At 33.8% G+C, this 14,827-nt stretch overlaps 1 protein-coding gene across 3 annotated transcripts in view; it reads left to right on the plus strand.

Annotated features, from left to right (window-relative positions):
• LOC150110598 (protein slit-like) overlaps positions 1-14,827 on the plus strand; it is a 225,022-nt gene that overhangs the window by 137,442 nt on the left and 72,753 nt on the right. For all 3 annotated transcript variants that reach the window (XM_090395071.1, XM_090395078.1, XM_090395085.1), the window contains exons 11-14: positions 2,534-2,605; positions 4,517-4,588; positions 8,440-8,511; positions 10,452-10,523. In XM_090395071.1, coding sequence (XP_090251197.1) covers positions 2,534-2,605; positions 4,517-4,588; positions 8,440-8,511; positions 10,452-10,523 — 288 coding nt within the window. The remainder of the gene's footprint in view (positions 1-2,533; positions 2,606-4,516; positions 4,589-8,439; positions 8,512-10,451; positions 10,524-14,827) is intronic.

Raw genomic sequence — 14,827 nt, forward strand, 5'->3', positions numbered from 1 at the left:
AAGTTATGAACTGTGGGTTATAGTTTAATTTCAAAATTAATATAATTTTTATTATATTTGTGAAATGAAATCATCGAGTTAACTTTAAAAGTCCTTTTTCGGTTTCGTTATTATTCAACCCAAAAGAAGGAATATTTCATCTTTAAAACATACAACTGACATGATTCTCAGTGAGAATGACCGATGCAAAACTGCATTTTTCATTAAATCAATATTAAACACATATTTAGGTTATTTTTTTTATATGAATCGCGTCATAATCCAATCCAGCTCAAATCCTCTGAGAAAGCGTCGAATGAGAAATATGAAAGCACTAAATATAGCCTACTAAAAGCACTGAATATAGCCACATTTTTACATACCAAGAACAACGGGGAGGAATCAGGTTTCCCAATTAATTAATTTTTTCGATTTTTCTACATGCAAAATTAACTGTTTTCTTTTTGTCGGCAAATATCTAATATTAATCAAAGTTGCCTAAAAAGAAAGAAGCAGCGAATATGTTATGTTGAAATGAATCAAAGGTAGACAGTCTCGCCCAGATCCCTGTAAACCGAAAAAATGACTTGATGAGTTTCAGGTTTGACTTTTCATTCTTACCACTGTCCTCACAAAAATACTCCACAGAATCTGTAAAAACAGATACATTCAGCATCTCCTTATGCAATGACCTAATTGAACCGATTCTGAATTCGGAGACAATTCATCTATTATGTTCAAATCCATCCCGTTCATCAATTAATAAAAACTATTAATTCATATAGCGCTTCAAAAATGTCCCCTTTTAATTTTTTATTATTAATATCAAAGTTGTTAAATCCTTTTAGCTATTTTACAGCAAAAAATCTCATTCATGATCATGAGTGCTTGATCTAACAGTGCATGCAAAATTCTATGATCCTGCAATCCTAAAATTATAAAAATAACTAAATAAATAAACGCATTTTATTGAAACGTATACTGAATCATCTTCGGCTTCATAAGAAATCTAGTGTTTGATAAATCTTTATTGAACTGAAGCTGTAGAAGAGGAAATGATTTTTTGCCTTCATTTGTAATTCTTCAGCTGGTTGACTGACTATAACTTAGGAAGCTTGACTTTTTTTTTTTTTTGTAATTTAATTTAAAGTTTGTTCATCTTATCTGATGGAATTCTCTCCTATCAAGTCCACAGTATTACAGGAAAATTAAAATACTTATTGCTTTATCGCATTTTGTATCTGTTTCACGTGTATCAACTTATAGTCATAAACATCGCCTATTGGGAACTGGGAGCTCTGATGCACGCGACAACTCTGTTTGCACATCTGGTTTCCAGATTTATTTTATTTTATTAGTTTTCATCTTTTCCCCTATGCACAGTCGACGAAAAAAAACTTTATAAAGAATGTCCGACATAAACATTTAAATATCAGAAATGGTAATTTTTTTGCACATAATCCAAAGTAAATACAGCAATTAAATTTATTTCATATTAGCATTTAAACCGGGTTACTTTTGATCAAATTAAACGGCGTGTGACAATTTGCAATCGATTCATCAACGTATAATATTTAGTGGATATTTTTGAATGTTTTAACGATCTTTGGGATCAAATCAAGGTGAACATTCAATCATTAAGAATGATTTCTGTTATTGTTCTTTATGATTTAATCTCTCAAAACAAAACTCCTTCATTCGATATGCGTGAATTCCGAACGAGGGTTACTCGTATTATCCATGTGGAACATTTCGAAGTACTTCGTGCACTTTATATTGTTTCCTCGTTTATCTGAGTTCATCTTTATATACTTTGCATAACTTTCTAGAGAGAAAAATAACGAAACGCTACAACTCTATCTTACAGCATTTGTTATAAGATCTGTTGTTCCTTTTGTAAAATAGCTAATCAGGTTTTTGTCTATGCAGTTGTTCCCATTAGAATTTCTTTAGTTGAATATCTCTATGAATAAAACAGAATGCTTCTTTTATTGTGTGCTATTTTCTATTGTCAGCATCGCTCTCCTTTCAATAGACAAGATTCTCTTTTCAACTAGACCGAGGCATGACTGCGATCAACTTCATTAATAACTTTGGACTGACAGAGAATAATTCAGGTGTTGAAACAGAGTTAGTTAGTCCCTCCCACTAATTATGTTTCTAACACACACTTAACAATTAATCTTTCCATCAGGCTTTATCCAACCAGTTTTATAACTTTCCAGATTGATATCTTAAAAATCTTATAGTTTGAATAATTGTTTAGTAGGTGGCTTTTCATTAAATCTACGCCTACCTTCTGAGAGACAGCGGGGGAAACAGAAAGAGACGGAATTACGATAGGGTTGTTGCCGATTATGTGACCAGCCTCACAAATTCATATCTTTTAATATTTGCAAGTGGGCGAAAAAAGTTTTTTTTATCTTTTCAGAATGTTCCGATTAAACAAGAAAACTGTGTTATGTTTGGTTCATCTTTAATTACTTAATGAAAATGTGCGAAATAGCCATGCTTTTGTTTTAACTTATATACTTCTTGTTTCCTAATCTTACAGAGACCTCAGCAACAATGAGATCACACAGATATCTGGAGATGCCTTCAACGGACTGAAAGTTTTGACGTCATTGTAAGCATTGATAACTTATTTTTTTAATTGTTTGATTGTTATTTCTCTGTATGTATCAGTCTGCGCATTATCAAATAAAAACTGCCTTTTATCATACGCTTTCGTTTCATTGCGTGTGTACTAATGAAATAAGAGTAAGATAAGTATTATAAATAAGTAATGAGTAAACTTATAATAAAATAATAAAAATAAGACTAACACACACACACACACACACACACACACACACACACACACACACACACACACACACACACACACACACACACACACACACACACACACACACACACAAAGAGAGAGAGAATGAAACAAATCTCACTTCTATCATACGGTGATTAAACAAGCGATTGATCTAAAAAAACAAAATGACAACATTGATGAAATGATGAATATTAGTCTGATTACAATGATGTGATGCGAAAAATTCTGTATTAGAGCTTTAGTGAGTATGAAGGCCTAATATATATATATATAATCGATTTAGTAACTTTATTTATTTAAAATATACATGACATATTCTGCCTACTGCTATATATGAAGCAGAAGTTAATCTTACTATGTTACCGTGGAAACACGGAAGCGTAGCGTCATATTCGTTTTAGGTTTCTAATATCGGAAATGTACGTTAACTGTCCTGACGCTTCAATATATTTAAGTACCCATAATCACAGAAACATAATATATATTTAAAATAATAATAATAAAATTATTGCTTTGGTAATACTATAAAGTGTTTGCTAAGTGCATTTTAATGTCTGATACGTATGTCAAATTTATGTCCGGTATTAATATTTGCTCAAGGTCTTAAGTAACACTCGTCTTGAAGCATGCCTCATATATAAAAAAGACACATTAAATTTTACCGTATACTTGTCTTATCATGGTACATGACCTCTCTCTCTCTCTCTCTCTCTCTCTCGTGCTATCTATCTATCCATAATACTCCATAGCGAAAGAGAGAGAGAGAGAGAGAGAGAGAGAGATAACGTCTTGACAAAAAGATTCTTGGCTTCTGTCCAGAGGAATGTAAAGTGCATGAGGTGGTTAAGGAGAGAGAGAGAGTGAGAGAGAGAGAGGGAGGGGTGTGGTTTTCGCTTTATCCATCAGTCAGTGTTAGTGAAATTAACGTCTGTCAAAGTGTGTAGATTAATTAGCTGATATAATAATATCTGTGTTGATTCTGTTGGCGAATCACAGCTGTTGTAGTGAACATATTCTTTTTATTCAAATACTGTTGTCTGAGAACGTCATTGCATAAACACATCATTAATTTTTTATTTGTTTTTTGCAGTCTAATATTGCAAGCTAATAAGAATTCCACATTTTACTATATTTTAAATGACATTTTCAAACGAAAGATGTTCGTCCTGCATCTTGAAACTATTTTATTTGTTCGTGTAAAGTCAAATTTCTTTGTGCATCAAGATTCCTGTCATTCAAAAAAAGGTTCTCGTTAAATAACTAAGTGCGATTCCTGTCATTGAGAATCCTTAACCATTTATGTGAGCTTAAATAAAACAAAAGTTTGCTTTTGTAAACATAATCGAAAAATGTCGGATAACAAATGAAGCCTTCCACTTCTTTCATATCTTCAGAGAGCTGATAGCATCGTGTCAGGAAATGCTCAAATGCACTGACAGTTTCTGTTTTTATCTGTTTATGTTCATTTCATTCATCTGTTAATAATAACACAACAAATGTTCAAATTATTCAGCGTAGCAACCAGATATGAGTATAAATGAAATTCTTCAAATCCAAATATTAGTTGGCTAATTGAGTTGGTGGCTTACTTGAAAGTTGGAGTTGTTAGTGTTCTATTAATATGCATCAGTTTGTTCTTCGCTTTTATAAATATTTTATTGTGTTTAGAGAAAAACTAATAAATTTTTCTGCTTTTTTTTGATCTAGAGTGCTTTATGGAAATAAAATCACAGATCTGCCTGCCGGTGTTTTCAAAGGCTTGACATCACTGCAGCTACTGTAAGTACCACTTTGTTCGCAGAGCAAATGGCTGATTTATTACAATAAATATATAAATTAGAATTCACTTTAGTAATTGAGAACATTTCATTATATTCAGTTTTTTTCTAGCGCACGTAACTCATTCTAAACATGGCTCGAAGGCTGTCGGTGACCTCTACAGGGGGGGGGGGGGGTAAAGATTTGAATAATGTATTTATATGAGATGGATATTTCTTTGTGCCAAGGATTTCTTCCATACTAGCGGCATGCACGGTTGTTTTGCGTAGTTAGGCATGCGAGCCTACGTTAATAATTCAAATGACGAACGTCATTCTCTTGCATTAATAAGATACTGGATGCGTGACGCGGTCCTTGTAGTCCTCTGTGGGATATTAACTATTAAAGAAGTCTGCCATTAGCTGTTCTTATACAGAAGCCAGGATGGTTTTTCAGACCAAAATAATGTACTCGGCGCTGTCATGAAATCTTTACAACGTCTTTTATGTGATTTACTGAAGACGTAATGTCTTATAACGGATGGTGCATTCCCCGTTGCTCCGAGCAAATTTTTCCTGACCTATCGTATTGTTTATATCCACACTGGCATCGGAATAGTGATTACCAACTAACGAGCAGACGGGACAATTATATCCGGACTACACCTGGGGAGACATTGGCAGCGTGTCACTGTACCTTTGCTACTCTCCCCACAACAACTCCGAATCCAATAAAGTGAGAGGAGGAGTTATTTGCTCTTTACCAGCTCGCACATCGATTGCGGACAAGTGATGGATGAGATACCCAAGGAAAGAGAGAGAGAGAGAGGGAGAGAGAGAGGGTGTTAATGTCGTTTCTACGAGGTCAGCCGACAGTGGCGACTGACAGCAGAAAAGAAAACAAACACAATACAGAAACAGAGAGGGATGAGAGTCCTAGCAGCAACACGTGATACGTTCCTCCTAATAGAATCGATGTTGACAAAAAATGCTCTCCGTGGAAATTACTTTATTGGTCTTTGATGATAAATAATGATCGTGTTGTCTGGTTACAGAGGTTTGCTTCAAAAGAAATCCTTGGGACCATGAATTTTCTTAATACAGCGTACGCTGATGTATTTGCTAATATGCATTGGCTTGAAAAAAGTTTCTTGTTTTGTTTCCAGAGCAGGATTATCCGACTTATCTAACCTTTAGCTCACCTACGGTACTAATGAAGTCGAGGTTACTAGCCTTTGGTGAGCAGGACCGACTTCACATAAAAAAATAAATAAAACTTTTTTTTTTCGTTGTTATATTTATAAAAGGTATTTCGAGTACGTGGTTCTCGATATTTTAATGATAAATCGGTGTTTCATTTACTAAAAATGCATTGCTAAACGTCATTTTCATTTGTATCTATCGTTACAATACAGAGTGCGGCATTTCCTGATCAGAAAGCAATGATTTTCTAGTTAATTACTTCAGTTTAGTCAATACTCAGCATGTGTGTCTGTGGAGTGTCTTCAACCAAATTCAGCTATTCTGGTGCACGTTTACTTTAAGTCGAAAATTGAAGGGATTCGTATTACGAGATATTTACGGGATTCGGTAAGAAGAAAATGGAACTCTCCAATGCTAATATAACAAAGATAGAGAACATCGAAACATGAAAGATTTTAATCTGACATTGGAAATGAAGAAATACTTTTCTTACATAGGTATTAGGATCTCATCACCCTTCATGTAAAAGAAAAAAGAAAAACACATTGTTTTAATGACAAGTAAGGCTGATTTCCAGAAATGTTTGTATAAATATGTAAACAATGTCACATAAGAGATTGTATTTTAATTATTGTAACTTGCTCTTTTTTTAATATTCAAATTCCAGAAATTTTATTCTTCCTCTTCAGATAGCACCTAAAAATTTCCGTGGAATTGTGACTTACGGAATGGAAGGTAAATTCGCTAAACACTTACTATTTTATTCTCATGGTTGAAAAGGATTATCTGTCTGACTTCGTTTCTTTGTCTTCCGCTTTAATTGGAACTCGAATCTACTATCACTGCTTTTTTTCAATGCCTGCTCATTTCTTTTTGCCGATTTTTTTTTTCAATTGGCCTCTCAAGGATACCGAATTAGGAAAAAAAGGAACTTATATATGTCAACATTTTTGTCATTTTCAAAATTTCTAAAAAAAAAAAAAACTAATATTTTCTCTCGAAATTTAAAACTTGACAGATAAAAATATCTTGAATATACATGCTTAAGTTAGACTGAAATGGGCCACTGGATACTCTGAAGGCGTGGCATTTTCTAAAATTAAAAACCATCGAGGGTTTAATAATGACTATAATCCATGTCTGTGCCCCATCATACTCACCTAGTAACACTGAAATTGACGATTTCAACAGCATAATAGATGTTGCAATAAATGAAGGAAACCACACTCAACTAACGTGATCAACGTCATTCAATGTCTTTGGAGATTTCAATGCTTCAGCGCAAGTAGCTTCCATTTGACGATTCGTTTGGACAATGCGTCTTTAGATGTCGAACCTCAGAAGAGAAAAATTATTCAGTTTGTACTTAGTAAATCCTTGACATTGACAAATTCCTTCTTCAAGAGAAAACCTAAAAAGTGCATTAACATAAATGTTCACCAAGTAACTCAGTTTATTTGATTCCAACTTATTTTCTTGTATCACCACAGATAGGCTTGATACTGGATTATAATGAGACCACCCTTGAGGTCAACAGCACAGAAATTAAGAAGATGAAAAATGGAAAATTCCTGGAGAAGACAGATAAATGTCGAACTGTTAAACTTTGGACCCTTTGGACTGTTAAACTTTTGTTGTAGAATGATTTCTACAATAAAATTGTAGGGTGACCTAATAGCCCTTTTTCACCTTTTACAGCTACATTTGAACGTTTTCAGAAAACTTGACTGGACTAACAAGTATCATTATCTAAGGGAAAAAGAACTAAGCAATCTTCGATTTGCTGATGATGAAATGATGGAGTTAGTAACTAATTGAACAACACAAGGAAATTGATAGGACTTGAAATGCATTTAAAGAAAATGAAAAATTATGACTAATAGCTCAAAAAGTCTTATAACTATCTTAGACAAATAATATCCTTCAACAATATACAAGACTTTGAAATACAGTCCAGAGTGACCAAAGAATGGAATAATTATTCAGCGACCGGGCTATTGGATGAAGGATGATTTGCCCATCTCTTTTTAAATAAAATTCTTTAAAAATTCTCGAAGAATCCATTATATTGCCGCATTAACGCAATGTGTTCACAATTAGTCTTAGACAAATAAAAAAAAAAAAGTTAGAGTAAGCCAACCAACAAGATAAGTATTAAAATTTTACTTTTTACTTTCTGAATTAAAAAAAAATCAGAAAGTAAAAAGAAAATTCAGATATTATATAAGTCATAAAACTCGTTGATGTTATTGAAAAAAACCACACGGTGTTAAAATGGAACTGGACTAGCCAGGATGAAAAGTGACAACTGGGCAACTTATTATATTTTGGATTCCCAGAGAGAACCAGAGAATGATGTGACGTTATGAAATCATGAGAAAAACAGGAAGTAACTGGATGAGGATGGTTTGTGACACAGAAGAGTGTAGAAGATCAAGCAATGTTCCCATAAAATTAATGTACTTAAAAGTAATGAATATGCGGATAATACTTTCATCTGCTCCATAAACGTATATATGCTTCCATAAACTTGGAATACGGAATAAGTGAATTATTATTCTTATTTTAGTAGTTAATAAGGTCTTACACAATTATTTATATAACGCAGTACTACCTAAATAATTCCCTTTTATCTGGTGTCAAACTAATATGGTTTTATTTTCATTTCAGCTTACTGAATGCCAACAAAATCTCTTGCATTCGTCGAGACACATTTGGGGATCTCCATAATCTTAATCTGTTGTAAGTTGATATTCATTAGTTGATATTTAATGACGAGTTCTTTTAAATTATCGATAATCAGTCATTTCTGAACTTATTTTTAGAACAATCTAAAACAACCAGAACTTCTTCAGCAAGATAAATTATATCTACTGGCTGAAGGAGTGATCGTATTTGTGATATTTTGCATAGTCGAGCCTACTAAACTCATTACTTGCATGTTACAACGAGCTACGCAAAACTTTGTTTTGCTTACTTGGGAAAATAATTAAAAACTAAGTATAAAATTTCTTGGTATCTTTAACGTGCATTGCACCAAGGTAAAACACACACACACACACACACACACACACACACACACACACACACACACACACACACACATATATATATATATAAATATTGCATTCATATTAATATTATATATTTTCGAGAGTCGCTATTTGATATAAACATGTAAATAATTGATTTATAAATAGAATAGTTTCCAAGATAAATGTGAAGTTCTTCTGCATTTATTTATGATCTAAGATAAATGTGTAGCAACATTATTTTAGTTCTATATTACAAAGAAACATACTTTCTATCTAAGGCTTCTAAAATTTAGGAATAAAGCTTCCTACAAACATGCGATCCTTTTATAAATAGAATAGTTTCCAAGATAAATGTGAAGTTCTTCTGCATTTATTTATGATCTAAGATAAATGTGTAGCAACATTATTTTAGTTCTATATTACAAAGAAACATACTTTCTATCTAAGGCTTCTAAAATTTAGGAATAAAGCTTCCTACAAACATGCGATCCTTTTATAAATGCACACCGTTCTTTCTTGGAAATTCAAATAAATGATATTTACAAGAACTAACATTGTGCTTCCGTTTCCATAGCGACAGAAGATTCTGTTTGTTTGATGAAGTCAATATATGATTCACCGTTAATAGGCAAGGCGTCTCTGGTAAAATACGTGTTGTTGTTCTGTTTGCTAATTTAAGTTATTCACAAATATTCTTGTGTATGAAAGTAGTATTCATTTAGCAAATGTTAAAGGCAAGTCATGTACATTTTTATTTAGTAATTGTGCATTCGATGACCTTTATTTCCATAGCAGCGCTTCTTTATCTGCTAGCAGTTCACCCATTTAGCTTAAAGTGCAGTAGTTTCGATAAGTTCCAAACTGCTTTAGTCATAATAAATATTATTTGATTGGGCCTTGAAGGAGTATATCAAAGGATATCAATCGTTACTCTCTCTCTCTCTCTCTCTTTCTCTCTCTCTCTCTCTCTCTCTCTCTCTCTCTCACACACACACACACACACACACACACACACACCCTTAGTCGAACAGTGTGATTTATGACCTTTGTGGCCAAACAATGTGTCTTTTCACCCTACTCAGTGATTTATACCCAAGTCCACCCCCGGAGATGTCGGAAAACGCACGAAGCTCATGAACTCCCTTCCCTCTGTTTCCATAGAGTACAGGACCACCTGTCAACTCGGTGTGTTTCGTGACGGAAGAAATAGGCTTATTAATCACGTGCTGCGTGTTGTCTAGGTGATTTGGTTACGTAAATACAAAGGCGGGAAAATCAATGATGTTATGTTGGGTGCGGTGTGTACGTTTGTGTGTGTGTGTGTGTGTGTGTGTGTGTGTGTGTGTGTGTGTGTGTGTGTGTTTGGAGGGGGGGACAATCAGAAATTCACCACAGATAACACTCGTCAATATGCATGTGTAAGGGATGCGTGCACGCTTTTTTTATATATTTCGAAGACACGTGACAGTGTTAAATTGGCTTTCGTTGGATTTACTGTGTGCGGTGTCAGGGTGGAACCTCGTGCAGTGCAGGTGCTTAATTTATTGCATTTATCTTCCTTTTTTCTATTCTTTTTTTTTTCTACTATTTCTATAACTGTCACTATTGGAAAAGCTCATGGTGATGTCTTCTCTCTGTGTCTTGCAGATCCCTGTACGATAACAACATCCAGTCGTTAGCCAACGGGACCTTCGATTCCCTGAGGAATATCCAGACGCTGTAAGTATGTTTGTTTCTTATTCCATTTGTTTTCGCTTAATGAGCTCTTCCTTATTGTGCTATGAGTAAAAAAAAATATTGTTTCCTTGACCTATTTCTCTCTCTCTCTCTCTCTCTCTCTAAAAAAAACAACAGTACTTTTAGCAAGGCCAACAGCTTAGTTATTCCTTGACAAGCGTGTAAGATATTTTTCTGATTGACAGATCGGTGTGCGAAATTACAAAGCACGTGTGTCTCTTTGGATACGGGAGACCTATTATGAAGTCAAGAAAACTGTGAGCAGAGATTAAAAAAAAATTATCGGCCTACATAAGGTTATGTAATATGCTGAAGTCGCCAGAATTAGCACCTCTTCGGTGGGGTGACTGAAATAATTTAATAATCTTTTGGGCTTTTAGTTCTGCAAAAATTGAATTATTTTGTCATGTTTTTTTTTTTCAGCTTGTGAAATAATCTTATTCATAGATTCGTGAATTATAATTTAAAATTTGGATCGTTGGGACTGAAGAAGCTCCGTGCACAATCGGAACAATATATATATATATATGATTCTTCGTTGGAAATACCTGGGTTCAAGTTCTGTCTAGAACGCGAGGAATATTTATACGAGATTTTCAACAAAAGTGTTGACAAATAGGAGAATGCACACATGGGTGATCACTTATCACAATTATCCACTTTGTCACTTTAATGCTTCGTATTAAACATGACACTTTATAATCGCTTGTCCTACTGCTATGCTTTTAATATCTTTAACAAGTATGCAAATTTTATTTGATTAAATAGAACTGGAGAAGAAAAGAATGTGTAAGTTAAAAAGGAGTTTTTTTAATTAATTATTATCAGATTTTTTTTCAAATTCCAGATATAAAACTGAACGAAAATCTTTGATATGACATTATTAGCTTGAAATGGAAAGAAAGCTGTAGTATTTTTATATCCTACTGACTGAATTCTGTTCTTGTCCGACGGCTTATCCCGTTTTTGTATGATTAGCGATATCAAGAAGAATATATTCAAACGAATCAGCTCAGATCAACATTTGATTAAAACTATTCTGCTGACATAAGAAATATTTCTTCAGAATAAAAGAGGATGAGTTATCCGGTCTCATACGAAAGTGACAGGGTTTCCACTATGGGTATCCTGAATGTTTAGTGTTAGTTATTGGCAGTTTAACGGGACCTAAATATGTAACTGGGATTTCTTAGATAGAGTTTGAAAGAAACACTATAGTGATCCGGTTGAGAGAAAAAGAGGGAGGGGGGTCAGGAATTCGAATTAGGAACGGTAATTGGAGATATAAAACTGCCTGGAAAACTGATCAGATGGTCAACCCAAGGATTACTTTAGTACCAGCCTCACCCCTCTTCTATATAATAACCTTACAAATTCCACTCATGAGAGGATCAGCTAGTAAATAGGATTAAACATAACATAGCACGAGCTACAATTGGATTTTTTATTAAATAGGGCAACAGATTTTTCAGTGGTAAAAATAAGAATAAACAGAAATGCGCTCGTTGATGTGTTTAGTTCAAAAATTTATAATTCATGTTCAAATTAGGTTATTTAAAATACTTCCTTCAGACTCAATTCGCGATGCAGCTGGTCCTTGTATGATTCATTGCAGCTCGTATTTGTTTATTAGGACTATCCCTTATATACCTTGCAGCAAGCAAAATATGACTTGGCATTTCCACATTTGTCTAGTACATAGTTCCTCCGCCTTTTTCACAGATAAAAGTTTGTGGACTATCATTACCGACCCCCATTGACCATGGAAATGTTTATCGATATGCGTATCCATTGCACGTGTAACGGTGCTCCATAAAGTTGGACGCACATTAAGTGGTCCCTTTATTAGGAACGCTTCCTGTTTAGGAAAATAGGGAGGTGTTCTTGATAAAGTGGCCGCTCAGTGTACATTCATATAATGTCGTAGAAACCGATACATCATTCAACAGAGTGGTAATTCTTGCAGAAATCATAGATAAATATCACTCGACTGTAAAGATGACAATTCGTAAACCAAAAGGACTAATGAATGGATTACACACTTACACTTCGATATTGAAACTTGACTTTTCTTAGTTGAACAAAGGATTCATTGCTGATCATATATGTGAACAGTACAGGGGCGCGCCAGTACTGTCCGGCGCCTGTGTGCAAACCTTTAGTTGGCGCCTCTATACCCCTCCCCCAATAAAAAATCACTTTATAAAAACGTATCAGTGAGTAAAAATGAAATAAGAAATATATTAATTATAAGTTTATTGAACAAAAAACATAAATTACAAAAAAAATGTATTAAAAACAATAAACATACAAGAAGGGTACAAAAACAACAAAAATAATTTCGAAAAAAATAAAGTAAATAAATAATACTAGTAACTTACAAGTATATAAAATAGGAACATATTAAACATTATTGGGTAAAGAAATAGTTAAATAAATATTTAAACAGAAAGAAAAATCACTTAGTGAATTGAACTTTTCTAGTTTTCATTGAAAATTCTCGAATAATATCATGTATATCAAGTTGATCCAAAATATCTGGCTCTATTGATATAATGGCAAGATTTGAAAGTCTGTCTATCTTGTATCATTGCGAAGCGCAAGTATTTTTTTAATAATTTTAAGTTTAGAAAAGGACTTCCGCAGATGCTACAGATACCGGTAATGACAAAAGAATCCGAAGACCAATTGTAAAGTTTGGATAAACTGTGATTAAGTCGTTTGAATAAATATACTGAATTATCTGATATATATCGGTTTTAAAATTAGAAATAATTGGTTGACAGTGTAAAATTTCTTCGCATAAATAAATCGCCTACATCAATGTCTGAACGATTCTCGTGTGTTAATTTTTGTCGTGCCTTTTTACAACAAGATAAAAAATATTCTTTATTTCGTAAAGTACTTAACAAATACAAAAACTGAAATTAATTCATATGTTCTTTTAATAAAGTAAATCTTTCCTGCAAAGATTGTAATGTTTGATCTATTATGCAGAGAAAAAAAATTACTTTGAATGAAATTGGATCTACTATAATTTCATTTTCATGTTCGTAATCAAATTGTGTTGTCTTTTTACGTCGCCTTAGTGGTCTACGACTACAAAATACAGATTCTGCGTCATATTTTGGTGCAATTAATTTTGAGCTTTCTACAATTTCTTTGAAAGTTACATCAGACCTATAATCATTTAAAAATTGATTTAGATCATTCAATGCATCTAAAGCAAGTTGGAGATTCCTAGATGAAGACTGCAGTGTTTTGCTGACAAAATTCACTTGATTTAAAATATCATACCAAATCTGTGGCGTCTTTACTATCCTGGCGCCTGTGTGCGTCGCACACATTGCACATATCGCCGGCGCGCCCCTGGAATAGTAAAATGTAATGGCTGATTACAATTTACTGTTAAGAGCAATTTCTAGTTTGTTTCATGATTGTGAACTACACGAGCGATATGCAGTACTGTGCATTAAGGTAGAAGGTGGTATTTTTGAAAATTTGTTATAACCAAGTCGTAAATTCTTGAATAAATACTTTCGACTTGTTTTTTATCACTGAAAAAATCTTATAGTGATTTTTTTTTAAAATTTCAAATAGTGACAGCTATAACGCTTTAGTATTAGAACCTATTTCGTATGAAGTGTTTATTCAAAAAGACCACTGCTCTAACTTCCAAGATTATGTACATTCTTGCTGACTCACTCTGTATGTTGAAAATCGTACAGAAAATAATGTCTAAAAGGAAAAATCATTCTGCTACGTGATTGATTGTTGATGCTCACGTTTTCATCAGGCTGCAGCCATCTCGTTTTAACAGCATGCTGGCCTCCGATGTTTCTGAAACGAGGTTAACTGTTTACCAAGATATCACATAAGTCACTTCTCTTAAAGTAATTGAGATAGTCCAGCACTGCGTATTATAGTTTACCAAAAAAAAAAAATTAGTGCTTTAACTTTCTTTCGCGTTCATAAAAGTCACTTCCGATATTTTAAATTGTCGTTCTACCACGCCCCTTAGGTCAGGGTTGGAAGTGATGCTGGATGCTAAGAAGCAGGAACAACAAAATTACGGCCCTACAACGGAATGCATGGCTCTGAAATGATGTCGTAAATTTAGCCAAATAAGGAGTGAGACCCTCCCTATGCGGATGTCACAGAACGGAGTCTGGTCGTTGGGTGTATACACAGAGACTTGCTCATCTCAGCTTTCGTCTTATCTCTGCCACCAAGAGACACCGAAATAATTCTGTAAACGGACACCCCCCTTAATGGTTGGCCTCCGA

Source organism: Typopeltis vanoorti, chromosome 1 (assembly GCF_054136105.1).
Source record: "Typopeltis vanoorti isolate ZY-2024b chromosome 1, IOZ_Tvanoo_1.0, whole genome shotgun sequence".
NCBI lineage: Eukaryota > Metazoa > Arthropoda > Arachnida > Uropygi > Thelyphonidae > Typopeltis > Typopeltis vanoorti.